The sequence below is a fragment of the Megascapheus bottae genome, chromosome 35 (genome assembly GCF_031878675.1).
Source record: "Megascapheus bottae isolate mThoBot1 chromosome 35, mThoBot2.hap1, whole genome shotgun sequence".
NCBI lineage: Eukaryota > Metazoa > Chordata > Mammalia > Rodentia > Geomyidae > Megascapheus > Megascapheus bottae.
In genome coordinates, this window is record NC_143543.1 from 1,823,703 (window position 1) to 1,837,037 (window position 13,335).

The 13,335-nt window shown below is 49.0% G+C and overlaps 1 protein-coding gene across 1 annotated transcript in view; it reads right to left on the minus strand.

The window, feature by feature from the left end:
- The window catches only part of C2cd5 (C2 calcium dependent domain containing 5), a 49,636-nt gene extending 38,018 nt beyond the window's left edge, over nucleotides 1-11,618 (minus strand). Inside the window, exons 1-7 of the mRNA XM_090324483.1 lie at nucleotides 11,438-11,618; nucleotides 8,379-8,465; nucleotides 8,030-8,201; nucleotides 7,856-7,951; nucleotides 7,176-7,331; nucleotides 6,578-6,776; nucleotides 3,110-3,258 (exon numbers count right to left, since the gene is read on the minus strand). Of these exons, the coding sequence (XP_090180609.1) occupies nucleotides 3,110-3,258; nucleotides 6,578-6,776; nucleotides 7,176-7,331; nucleotides 7,856-7,951; nucleotides 8,030-8,201; nucleotides 8,379-8,465; nucleotides 11,438-11,527 (949 nt within the window). The 5' untranslated portion in view covers nucleotides 11,528-11,618. The remainder of the gene's footprint in view (nucleotides 1-3,109; nucleotides 3,259-6,577; nucleotides 6,777-7,175; nucleotides 7,332-7,855; nucleotides 7,952-8,029; nucleotides 8,202-8,378; nucleotides 8,466-11,437) is intronic.
- Between the last annotated feature and the right edge of the window lie 1,717 nt (nucleotides 11,619-13,335).

Here is a 13,335-nt window from a genome sequence, read left to right on the forward strand (position 1 = left end):
TTGAGAAAATAGTCTAAAAAAACGACTTCCCTTGTTCTATTTAAGAATTTGGAAGGTAGAAATGTACCACATTTTTAAAGTGTTACACTTAGAAATGCATGGCTTTAAAAAAAAAATACAGCAATCTTTTAAAAAAGATTCTAGGTCATTATCTAAAAACAAATGTAGTCATGACCTAAGAAAAACAACTTTCTAGCTCAGAGGTAACACATAGTGGTATGTGTTAATTGAATATACATTTGTGTGGGGGGAGTCAGTCCTGGGACTTGGACTCAGGACCTCTGCGATGCTCTGAGCTTTGTTGTTCAAAGATAGCTCTCCACTGCTCGAGCCACAGCTCCATTTCTAGCTTTTTATTAATTAATTGGAGATTACACACATGAGCTTCCAAAACCTGGCTTGAATGTATATTATTTTTTATTCAAATACTCAGTACCATGGAAAGTAGCTAACTGCCAGTTTTAATTTAAAATAAAGACTAACACTTTTTTTTTTTTACTGTTGTTGTCAGTCGTGGGGCCTGAACTCTAGGCCTGGGCACTGCCCCTGAGCTCTTCAGCTCACGGCTACATTCTATCCCTTGAGCCACAGCACCACTTCCTGTTTCCTGGTAGTTCATTGGAGAAAGTCTCACAGACTTTCATGCCCAGGCTGGCTTTGAACTGCCATGCTCAGATCTCAGCATCCTGGGTAACTAGGATTACAGGCACACCCCGCTAAGACTAACTTTTTTCTGTCTGATTTTTTTCTTCCACAATTTCTCATCTTTTTCTGATTATAATGCGGTATTCATATACACAGCTTGGAGTTCAGAATTCAAATACTCCTTGCATCACAAAAATATAGTTAAAAAATTATAAATTAGCTCAAAACAAGGGCTAAATTAGTATCCAAACACTAGCATTCAGAAATTCCAGTCTTATTTGTTGAGTACTTGGGGAAAATATATAAAAATAAAGCCTTGTCCTGACCACTCGTTTGTTAAACCTGTCATTTAAAATATGATGTAAAAATCAACGTTAATACATTCTTAAAAATAAAGAAAGCAAGCAAGCAACCAAGCAAGCAAGCCTTGGCTGGGAGTGTGGCCTAGCGGTAGAGTGCTTGCTTAGCATGCCTGAAGCCCTGGATTCAATTCTTCAGTACTACATATACAGAAAAGCCAGAAGTGGCGCTGTGGCTCAAGTGATAAAACACTGGCCTTGAGCAAAAGAAGTTCAGGGACAATGCCTACACCCTGAGTTCAAGCCTTGGGGATGGTTAAAAAACAAAAACAAAAACAAATAACGCTTCATTAAATGTAAAAAAAACTTCAGCACCACATACATAGAAAAAACCCAGAAATGGTGTGGTGGCTCAAGTGGTAGAGTGCTAGCCTGAAGGAAAGCCCAAGGATAGTGCTCAGGCCCTGCGTTCAAGACCCAGGTCTGGCAGAAAATAAATAAATAAATAAATAAAATAATAATAATAAATGAAAAAAAAGCAAAAAGAAAAAAAAGTAGAAGAAAATTAAGGCACTTTTCAAAACACTGTGTGTTTTGGATTCTGTGTGTTACAAATATGAAGGCCAGAGTGTCTGTTTTTAAGTAGACTACAATGTAAGTGGTTCCCTGTTCACAGAGGGCATCAGGCCGACACATCCGTGGCTGCACCCAGCTCCAGCAAGTGCTGGAATCACTACAGTCCAGTCTCAGACAGATGGGACAGGGTCTGCACATGACCTGTACAGCCTCAACTATCGCTAGATGCTGCCAGAAAAGGCTGCAGGTATTTGTGGATGGGAGGGGTTTTTAAATGTTTTTGTGCTGCGGTTGGTTCAATCCAGAAGGAAGGCTGACTGTACATGTAAAAATAAAAGTTATTTTCAAATGAAACGGGTGTTCTATAAATCGCTTCTTTACATCCTCTGACTTTTTCTTTTTTTTTTTTTTGCCTTTGGCACTAATCCTGGAGCTTGAACTCAGGGCCTGGGTGCTGTCTCTGAACTTTTTACACAAAGCTGGCGCTCTACCACTTGAGCTATAGCTCCACGTCAGGTTTTCTGGTGGTTTATTGGAGATCAGAGTCTCACAGACATTCCCACCTGAGCTGGCTTCGAACCTCGATCCTCAGATCTCAGGCTCCTGTGTAGCCAGGATTAGAGGCAGTAAGCCACCAGCACCCAGCCACAAATACAATTTTAATTGTTTGAGCCATTTAACTGTTCCTTAAGATAATCACTTCACATCAGCAATTGTTCTTTAAAACCATAATTATTTAAATAAACTAGTTCTGCTTTAGTTAAGAATCTAACTTCATCCCTTACCAGCTCTTGATAAGAAAACATAGTCACAGAAACCCACAGGCTAGTCATAAAAATACAAACAGAAATGAACAAAATGAAAACTGAATAAATTGAAATACAGTCAAAGGAAAAACAAAGTAAAACGTTGGCTTTTTTCTTTTCAAAAACAGAAAACAACAAATGCTGTTTTCTGACTTAGACAATCAGATGAGCAGACCCAAACATTGTAAACAACACATAAATATACGAAAATAGTCCTTCCAGTGAGCTAGCCAGCCTGCAGGCCACTTAGCTAGAGTCTCACCGGACTAGCCTCTTGCCTCATCTACAAATGACAAGACAGTCACATGGCGATGAAACCATTGCATTTCTGGGAAATTCCTTCCACACTAACACTATAGAACTGAATCCTGAAATAGGCACACGTAAATATGCTTCGCTTTCTGCCACGCATCCCGTGACAGTGCGTGCGTTCAGGGTCTCTTCCTGCTCTATCTGAGCATCAAAGGAAAAGATGTCCACACTCAAAAATAAGTGTCAGCATTTGATCTCAACAATAAATTTGATCCATTAAAAAACAATGAATAAAAACCAATCTCTAAACACTTACAAAAAAAAAAAGCTTCCTACTTTTGGTGAGGTCATTGAAAAAAAAAAAAGATATATTCTCCAGTGACTGGAATGCAAAAACAACAGCAAAAGAGTTGCATGGAGGAGTGAAGATGTCACAGAAACAAACTAAAATTTTCAGATTAAAAAAAAAAGAGGAGGAGGGTTACGTAAGGAAGGAAGGGGGAGAGGGGAGGGGTGGTGGAAACGCCTTACCCGTTTTGGGTGTCAAGCTTAAGTCTGTGTCTGAAGAAGACTGTCGGCTGTACGACTTAGAAGGAGAAAAGGAGTAAGTGTGATTTTTCAGAGGGGTAGAGGGTCCAGATGAGTGTGCACTGGGCTTGGAATCTTCGCTGAAGGGTATCCTGCCAGAAGAAGCGGGGAGAAACATGAAATAATCATGTGCCAGGGGGCTTTGGAGAAATGGCAACATGATTGGGGGTAGGGACGCTCCAGAAAAAGCAACTGAGGCAGGGCAGGCCTGTCCTTAAATGACAAGAGAAACCCGAGAACCAATGCTGCTTAAAACGTTTTCACCATTCTCCGGAGAAAAATTATCTGCATTGAAACAGTTAATAAGTCAAGTTGAAGGGGGGGGAGGGAAAACAAAACAAAAAAGCGTGAAATGACAGAGTAAGGAACAAAATAATATACATATATATACATTAAAGAAATCAAAAGAATACATCTAGGACAAAATATAGCCAATAAATGCTTTCGTTACACTCCAACTGAAAACATGGTGTGTGGAAATAGCCATGTGTTTTCAGATTTACAGAGACCACATAAATACACACACCTAGATTTTTTCCGAAGAGCAAATAAATACAGGAATACGTAAGTAAAAAAGTATGTTTCCTTATCCCAAAGCATTAGAAGTGACACAGCTAAAAACGCAGTTAAGATTCAAATCACAGCTCAGACCTCACTGAAGGCCAAACTGCAACTTACCTGTTCACCAACCCAGAACCCACGGCTTGTCACCTCGGCGGGTTTTGGGGGGGGGACATCAGGACATAACCAAAGGCAGGAGTTCTGCTAAGCTATTTCATTTTAGAATCAGACCCCATCAGGATTAGTCAGCCAATATGGAAACTGATTCCAAAGGACACAGAATGAACTGGAAAACTTGGGAGACTCGTGGAGAGTCTGGGGTTGGGGGGTAGGATTCTTCGAGGTTGTGTGGAACAGATCTTTGGGGGGGGGTGGACCCCTCCTTTTTACTTAAGTGTGAGCTTCCAGGATAACTCAGCACCAAGTACTCACTGGAGCTGGAATGAGAATTAGGAGAAAGGAGGAGAAGAAAGAGGAGGAAGAGGAGGGCCAAGTTTCAGGGGTGCCTGCCTCTTCCCCCTGGCTCTGGGAGTCTGAGTGGTGTCGTACCCGAGTAGATGAGAGTGGGAACTGACACAGAGAGGTTCTGAGTGAGTCGGGACCCAGTGGCAGAGTGCATTGGGCTGTTATGAGTCGAGCGACATCCGTGGCTGTTCGCAGGGTAGAGCGGAGACCTTGAGAGGATGTGTGATCACAGCGGAAAAGAGAACAGCACATACAACAGATTGCACGGTTAGGTTAAAATAGTTGCGAAAGAGTTTGCAGGCAAAGGAGAGAACTTACATATATACATATATACGTATATATATCTAGTATGTTTTTAACCCTAGCATGCAAAAAAAAAACAATTCAAATACAAGCTTAGCAACAAAGCTATCTGTTACCCTACAGTGCTAAATTGGAATGAGTTGGATGAATACAGGAGACGTAGAATTAAGAAGAATAACAAGGGCCGGGAGTGTGGCCTAGTGGTAGAGTGCTTGCCTAGCATGCACGAAGACCCAGGTTCGATTCCTTGGTACCACATACACAGAAAAAGCCGGAAGTGATGCTGTGACTCAAGTGGCAGAATGCTAGTGTTGAGAAAGCCCTAGGACTGTGCTCAGACCCTGAGTTCAAGCCCCAGGACTGGCAAAAAATAAATCCCTTCTAAAGTAATAATAATAATAACAAGCTTACTATGTCGATGGAATTGAATTAGGGGAAAAAAAAAATACTAAGCCTGGTGCCAGGGGCTCACGCCTGTCATCCCCAGCTACTCAGGAAGCTGAGATCTGAGAACTGCAGTTCGAAACCAGCCCAGGAAGGAAAAAAATCTGTGAAAGTCTGATCTTCAATATATCTTCATTTAAACTACTAGAGCACTAGCCTTGAGTCAAAAAGGAACGCACTCAGACCCTGGGTTCAAGCCCGATGAACAGCAAAAAACAAAAGACAATAAAATAAACAACAATAACAACAAAAACCAGGATCTGGGTTTAAGTTCCTGTAACACACAAATTATTTTCATTGAGCTAGGACTTAATATCTAGTATATAAGCAGCAGTAAACTTAAAAAAAGGTTAAATATAAAGTTTTCCTATTACTTTTGAACTACGAGTTGCTGATATAACTGGTTATAATAGTCTATGAAGTTCAAAAACTTTCTGTTTAGAACTTCAAGATGAGGTATTTAAGAAAAGAATTAGAAAAAAAAAAAAGTTGCCTGAAAGAATGAGGTTGAAATGTAGGTGCCAGTGGCTCACACCTGCAATCCTAGCTACTGAGGAGCTGAGAGCTGAGGATTGCAGTTCAAAGCCAGCCCAGACAGTGAACCACTTAACAAAGCGAAAAGTGGCACTGTGGCTCAAGTGGCAGAGCACCAGAACTGAGCACAAAGAAGCTCTGGGACAGAGCCTAGGTCCTGAGTTCCACCCTCAGGACAATCCAAAAAAAAAAAAAAACCAAGGAAGGAAAAGAAAATCCTAAGAAAGCAGCAATACTCTGGGCAGATGTTTCACACCTGGAAGCAAGAAGCGAGAGGAGAAAACAGGCCCCACCTTTCTATCTTTCCCACGGACATTTTTGTTTGAAACCTCATTCTAGTATGTTCTAAGACACTGCATAATTTAGTAGAAAGAACTTCTAGGCGCTGGATCTCCAGACCTCTTCAGACCCTGAGGGTAAATGCTTGGAGTGCCAAGCATGGAGGGGGTTGAGGAAGACCCAGAGTTTTTGACTATTTGATTAGACTACTTTCTTGTTGAAATAGAATCTCTGCAAGCTGCCAGGCTGGCCTTGAGCTTTAGATCCTCTCTGCCTTGGCATCGTAAGTGCTGAGACTACAAGCATGCAGTCCACATCTGTGTCCAAGACTCAAGCTTTTCATTCAATGTCAACAGACAGGAGGAGGAGGAGAAAGACAAACACCTGGCGCCATTAAAAAAAAAAAAATCTCACTCAATCTATACCAGTTACAAGTTCCTGTTTTCCAGAATGTCCTTTAAATGGAATGTGAACCAAATTTACATTTGCAGAAATTATTCCACTTGTAAATGAGCTACCAAATAAAACTGTGCAATAAGCTGTACTAAACTTCCTTTTGTGAACAATGTGTGTGTGTGTGGTTGAAGGCCTCCGTGCTATCCCTAAATTTTGTTTCTCTCAAGGCTGGTACTCTACCACTTAAGCCACAACTCCACTTCCGGCTTTTTGATGGTTAATGAAAGCTAAGCGCCCTCGATTTCCTACCTGGGCTGGAATGTGCTCCTCAGACCTCAGCCACCTGAGTAGCGGGGATTATAGATATGAGCCACGGCCCCCCGCCCCGACAGAACCTCCCGGAGGACCAGAGGCCCCCGCCATACTTACTCCTTCATCTCTCTGGACGGGGAATGACATGCAGGAAGGAAGGTGGCTGGGTTAGTTAATTTGTCCAGGGTGCACGCAGTTCCAATGGCTCGGACCACTAACCCTGACTCGCCCTCCAGATCAAAGCACTGCAGGTACCCGACCACTGCGTTCCCACGCATCTCCAAGACCTTTAGGCCAATCTTCCTCTGCAGCTCACCTAGAAAACAAGCCGACACGTTCCGCCCTGCCTCTGACCACAAGACTGGGTGCTGGTGGCTCACGTCTGCCACCCCAGTGACTCAGGTGGCCTCAGGAGGCCGGGAGAGTGGCTCAGGGGTAGAGGGCTGGCCTAACGTGCATGAAGCCCTGGGTTCGATTCCTCAGCAGCACATACACAGAAAAAGCTGGAAGTGGTGCTATGGCTCAAGTGGCAGAGAAGCTCAGAGACAGAACCCAGGCCCTGAGTTCAAGTCCAGGACTGGCAAAAAAAAAAAAATTAAAAAATTAAAAAAACTCATAACCAGCTTTTACAAACAGTGCAAGAAGCACTTCACAGACAAGGGGAAAACCCTGGGGATGTGAAGTCAATGGACACCGACACCGTTCTGGTAAATACCTGACATTAAGGAAATGAGTCTTTGTCTGGCCTCGTTAGATGCCCGGGGCGTGCGGATTCGATCAATCCACTGATACTCTGGGTCTTCATTGACCACCAGTTCTTCCACGAATCCATGGATGACCACAGCTCTGTAGCACTTGGGGATGGATGTTGCTGTTAGAACAGATGATCTATTATGTGCCAGTTGGTTTTGTTTCTTTTAAATATGTGTATTTAAGATAGCTGCTGGTGATAATGTATCTTAGCTACTCAGGGGACTGAGATCTAGAGGACAGTGGTTATAAACCCGTCTGGGCCAGTACCAGTGCTTCATGCCTGTAATCCTAACTATTCAGGAGACTGAGATCTGCCAATCGGGGTTCAAAGCCAACCTGAGCAAGAAAGTCCATGAGACTCTGATCTCCAATGAACCACCTGAAAACCAGTGCCGTGGCTCAAAGTGGCAGAGCGCCAGCCTTGAGCGAAAGAGTTCAGGGATGCCCAGGCCCTGAGTGCAAGCCCCAGAAGTGGCACACACTAAAAATACGTTAAATTACATAATACTTAACACTTCCTTTGGGGCCTTAAAAACCAAAGGATGCTACTATTTTTCCATGCATGTTTGGAAACAGAAACCTGATGACCTCTATTTCTAAAGGATTACATTTCTTCTGGGGAAAGACAAAGCAGATACTCACTGCAGAAGAACTTGACCCCGCACGAGGACTGCCTAAAGCGATTTAAGTCATTGAAGAGATCTACTTTGACGACGACGTTGATCTCTCCACGGATACCTGCAGATTCGAAAGGCAGAGCACGTGGGGTACAACTGAATGCGGAAGCGAATGGCTTCCCCTGCCCACCGGGCCTACCGTGGATGGTGTCGTAGATGGGGAACCAGCCCGAGATGACGGTGGCGGCCTCGCTGTAGAGCAGCGGGTCGATGTCGATGTACACCTTGCCGATGGCGTCGTTGGCGCTGTAGGTGTCGTGGTCGAGCACGGTGATCTGCAGGGGCTCGTCCTGCAGGTCCTCGTCGTCCACCTGCGGGGAGGCAGCCCGCGCGGGGGCCCTGCTGGGCTCTCAGGGTGGCGGTGGTGGCGGCCGGCCCGGGTCTGGAGCGCAGGGCCCGGGGATCGGGGCCCGGGGCCGGGGGCAGGGTCCGGGCCTCGCCGCCCCCCCCCGGCCGCCCCCCGCGGAGGACGCCAGCCAGCAGCTCACCTCGAACTTGAACCACTCCGAGTTCCAGTGCGGATTCAGCGACTTGAGGTACACGTCCGTCTTGAACGTGGTGTTCCCGAACTTCACCTGAGGACACACAGGCGGCCGCCATGCCGACACCGCCGGCGCTGTCGGTGGGCCTCGGGACGCGGGCGGGGCGGCAGGCACTCCGCGGGCACCGACCCGCCAGGCCACTGCGCATGCCCAGGGGCACGCGGCGGTCAGCGCTGGACTGCGCATGCCCAGGGGCACGCGGCGGTCAGCGCTGGACTGCGCATGCCCAGGGGCACTCGGCGGTCAGCGCTGGACTGCGCATGCCCAGGGGCACTCGATGGTCAGCGCTGGACTGCGCATGCCCAGGGGCACTCGGCAGTCAGCGCTGGACTGCGCATGCCCAGGGGCACTCGATGGTCAGCGCTGGACTGCGCATGCCCAGGGGCACTCGGCGGTCAGCGCTAGACGGCGCATGCCCAGGGGCACTCGGCGGTCAGCGCTGGACGGCGCATGCCCAGGGGCACTGGGCATTCAGCGCTGGACTGCGCATGGCCAGGGGCACTCGGCAATCAGGGCTGGACTGCGCATGCCCAGGGGCACTCGACGGTCAGCGCTGATCTGCGCATGGCCAGGGGCACTCAGCGGTCAGCGCTAGACGGCGCATGCCCAGGGGCACTGGACGGTCAGCGCTGGACGGCGCATGCCCAGGGGCACTCGGCGGTCAGCGCTGGACAGCGCATGCCCAGGGGCACTCAGCGGTCAGCGCTAGACGGCGCATGCCCAGGGGCACTCGGCGGTCAGCGCTGGACAGCGCATGCCCAGGGGCACTCGGCGGTCAGCGCTGGACGGCGCATGCCCAGGGGCACTGGGTGGTCAATGAACCACCAGAAAACCGGAAGTGGCGCCATGGCTCCAGGGGGAGGGCGGTAGCCTTGAGCTGAAGAGCTCAGGGGCAGCGCCCAGGCCCAGAGTTCAAGTCGCACAACCATCAAAAAATCATCATCATTCCAAGTGCCTCCACTGATTCTCGACCAGCCTTATGGAGTTTCAGAAACTCGGCTGACTTCAGTCAGACTCGCCATGAAGGCTCCTTTCCCTTGATCCCCTTTCAAAATGGATCTGGAATTCATCCACGACTGTCCAATACCAAAACCATCAAACTTAGCTCGCGCCATCTGCAGTCTGAACTACAGCAGGATCTCCTTAGAGCCTGTTTCCTTCCTTTCCTCAGCTCTCCACATGGCAACAGAAAAGCTTGTTTCGGCCAAGTGCGATGGCTCACACGGGTCATCCCAGCTACTCAGGAGGTCAAGATCTGAAGATCATGGTTCAAAGCCAGCCCAGGCAATAAAGATAAAAAGTCTCTCTTGAGACCCTTATCTCAGGCTGGGAGCTTGGCCTAGTGGTAGAGTGCTTGAAGACCCAGGTTCAATTCCTCGGTACTACATACATAGAAAAAGCTGGAAGTGATGCTATAGCTCAAGTGGTAGAGTGCTGGCCTTGAGAAAGTCCAAGGACCTGTGCTCAGGCCCTGAGTTCAAGGCCCAGGACTGGCAAGGGAAGGGGGAGAGAGTTTCCAAACCCTGAAATGTTCTGATTAGTTTGGGATTTTTTTTGTTTTGTGAGGTTTTTTGTTTGTTTGACAGTCTAGGAGCTTGGACTCTGGGGCTGGGCGCTGTCCCTGAGTTTCTTTGTGCTTTCAGCAGTTTAAAATTTGAGCCAGACGGTAACCTTGAGCTGACAAGCCCAGGTCGAGGTCAAGTCTCACGACCACTCTCCCCCTCCCCCCCCCAAAAAAACAACTTGAGCCAGAGTGTCACTTCTTTTCCTTTTTCCCAAGAGTTAAGAGTCCCATAGACTTTCCTACCTGGGCTAGCTTTGAACTGCAATCCTCAGCTCTCAGCCTCCTAAGGAGCTGGGATGACAGGCGTGAGCCATGGGCTTCTCTGACTATTGTTAGGACAGGGTCTCACTGCTTGCCTGGTTGTGTGTATGGACCCACCATGCACCTACTTTCAGCTTCATGGCTGCAGGAATGACAAGCACACACCATCTCATTCAACTTACCTCCACTGTGATTGAATCTCAGGCCTTTTCTCCTGGGCTGGTTTGTAACTCTGTCTGCCCAATCTCAGTCTCTCACACACCCCTGGATGAGTTACACAGTCCTGACAGACCGCTTCGCTGTTCACTCAGGAGCCTCACGAACTTTTCTGCCTTAGCTGGCCTTGAACCACCATCTACCCAAACCCCAAGTAGCTAGGAAGACAAGGGTCAGCCACAGACACCGGGTTCCTGTCTGGTTTTTGTGGTTTCTTTGTTTTCTGGTAGTGGAGCTTGAACTCGGGGCCTCATACTTAGGTTTACGTGCATCGAGGAGCCTCTACCGCTTGAGACATGATTCCAGACAAGGGTTTTTTTGGCGCATTCTGGAGATTTTGTGTATGTGTGTGTGTGTGTGTGTCCCCTGCCTGGGCTGGCCTCAAAGTGCGATCCTCCGGATCTCAGCCTCCTGAGTGTGCCTTTGCCAGGTGTAAACGTCCGATGTGTCTCAGAGGCCAACATTAATATCAAAACTATCAGGCACAGAATAAGATTCCTTCACTGCAATATAGATTTTTTTTTTTAATCTAGTTAGTAGAGCTGGGGATTGTGGCCTTGTGGGGAAGCGTGCATGAAAGCCCTGGGTTCCATTATTCGTGTGCCACATCCACAGGAAAAAAAAAAGTCACCAGTGGCGCTGTGGCTCAAAGGGTAGAGCACCAGCCTGGAGCAGGAGCAGCTCAGGGCCGCCCAAGTCCCGGCCACGCCCCCCGGCCCAGACCACGCCCCCCGGCCCAGGCCCGCACTGCGCCTGCGCGCCGCGGCAGGTGGCCCTAGACGCCCTCCCCCACCATGCACCGCGGCACCCAGCGGCCGGCGGGCCCGCGGCGGGGAAGGGCGGGGTCGAGGGTCGGAGGTCAGGGGTCAGCCCGTCAGGGGGGTGGGGGGCGAGGATGGCCAGCGTCCGCCGGGGGGCGGCGGGGATCCGGGGACCGGGGGGAGGGAGGGACCGGGGCACCCACCTCCACGAACGCGTCGGTCAGGTCACTGGCGCGGTCCATCACTGGTAAATGGCGTCCGGCCACGATTTTCACCTTCAGTTTGCCGGGCATGGTCGCGGCGGTGGCGGCGGCCGCTTCGCCGCTGGTTCACCGTAGAAACCGAACCAGCGCGTCTGCGCCGGGCGGCCGCGCTCGCGCTCGGCGTGGGGGAGGGGGGTGGTACCGCGCACGCGCGGTGAGCGGGGGCGCGCACGTCGCCGGGGACGCGCACCACCGCCTGCCGCGCGTGCGCACTGGCACATAACGCCCGGGGGAAAAAACCATCGATGACTCTCGCTCGACGCGCTGGGCTGAGTGGGCGTGGCTTGGGCGTGCGTTGGCGGAGGGGGGCGGGGCCTAGGTGGAGAAGGGAAACGAATGGAGCCCTGCATCATCCACCGGAGCTGAGCTGATGAGAAAACTTGTGTTTTCCCCTCCACCCCACAACTGGCAAGCGAACCCCATTTGCCAGGCTCCTGAGAGATGTCGCCAGAGGCCACGATGCGAGGGGACAGGATCCTCGACTGAAGGTTTCTGAGGGTATCAGGGTGAGTGGTTGAAGTTTTTTTGGCTTTCTCTGCAGTGGGGTAAGAAATAATCAGAAGCATCTTGCATGGTGATTATTCATAACTTCCTGTAAAGGCTTGACTTGGCTCTGGTGTTGTGTACTAACCGGATCATATTACTGAGTGGGGGTGTGGGGGGGTGGGGAGGGTTAGGATTGGAAGGGAAGGCACCCTTTGAAACCCAGCAGAGCTGCTGACAAAGAAGCCCTGTCCTCTGCATCATCTCAGGAAGGTGAGGAAGATTTTTTTTTTTCTAGGTAAAGACATGTAATAACACGGCTCATTTTCCCACCTAGGATAAACCTCAAGATTCGAACTTGAAAAGCCTGGACGGTTCTGTGACTCACATGGGATCCACAGACCTGCCTAATCTGATCCGCAGCTTCATTCTGGCCATCAGGCGAAGACTAGGAAAATTTGCCGGTACCTGATAGCTCAGGTGTACAGGAGACTTGAGATTTGGAGGTTCTTGTCTTCAAGGCTCCATATTCCAACTGCCAGCAGAAGAGGGGCCGGGGGTGGGGTGGCGGGGGAACAGAACTAGAGGCGTGGCTCAGATGGTAAAAGCACCAGCTGAACAAGCCAGCCAGGTGAGCTCCAGGCCAACCAATTTCAAAACAACCATGAGGTTAGTGAAACTGAGGTACACACACACACACACAGGACCTGTCATAAATCACTCCCCTCCAAAGGTTAAAACCATCATGAACAATGCCTGCCAAAGACCAAACACAGTGTTTAAACAATGGGAAAAGGGAAAACGCCGGGCCCATCAGAAATGGAAAACTCCTAAAGGAATACACTCAGCAGGATCTTTTCAACTTCAAAAATCCTCTGCAGGGGAGAATAATCACTCCTTAGCAGTAAGTGACCTTAGAAATATCTTTTCAAGATGGCAATTCCTCCACCAGAGTGAATATGGTTCCTGGAAGTGAAGTTGAACTCTTCCAGAAGAAAAGAACACCGCCTTGCTCAAATCACACCTATTACCCTAAGTAACTCAGAAGGCCAAGTTCTAAGGATTGTGTTCACACCAGTGGAAGCACACAAACCCAACAGACCAACCACCAGTTAACCAGCAAAAAAACCCTCTCAGAAGGCTGTGGCTCAAGTGGCATAGCAAAAGAGCAAAGTGAAGCTGGGCCAAGGGACTCATGCTTGTTATCCCAGCAATTCAGGAGGCTGAGATCTAAGGATCACAGTTCAAAGCCAACCCGGGGAAGGAAGGACCGCCGGACTCTAACCCACAATGAACCACCAGAAAACCGGAAGTGGAGCTGTGGCTCAAAGTGGTAGAGCTCTAGCCTTGAGCTG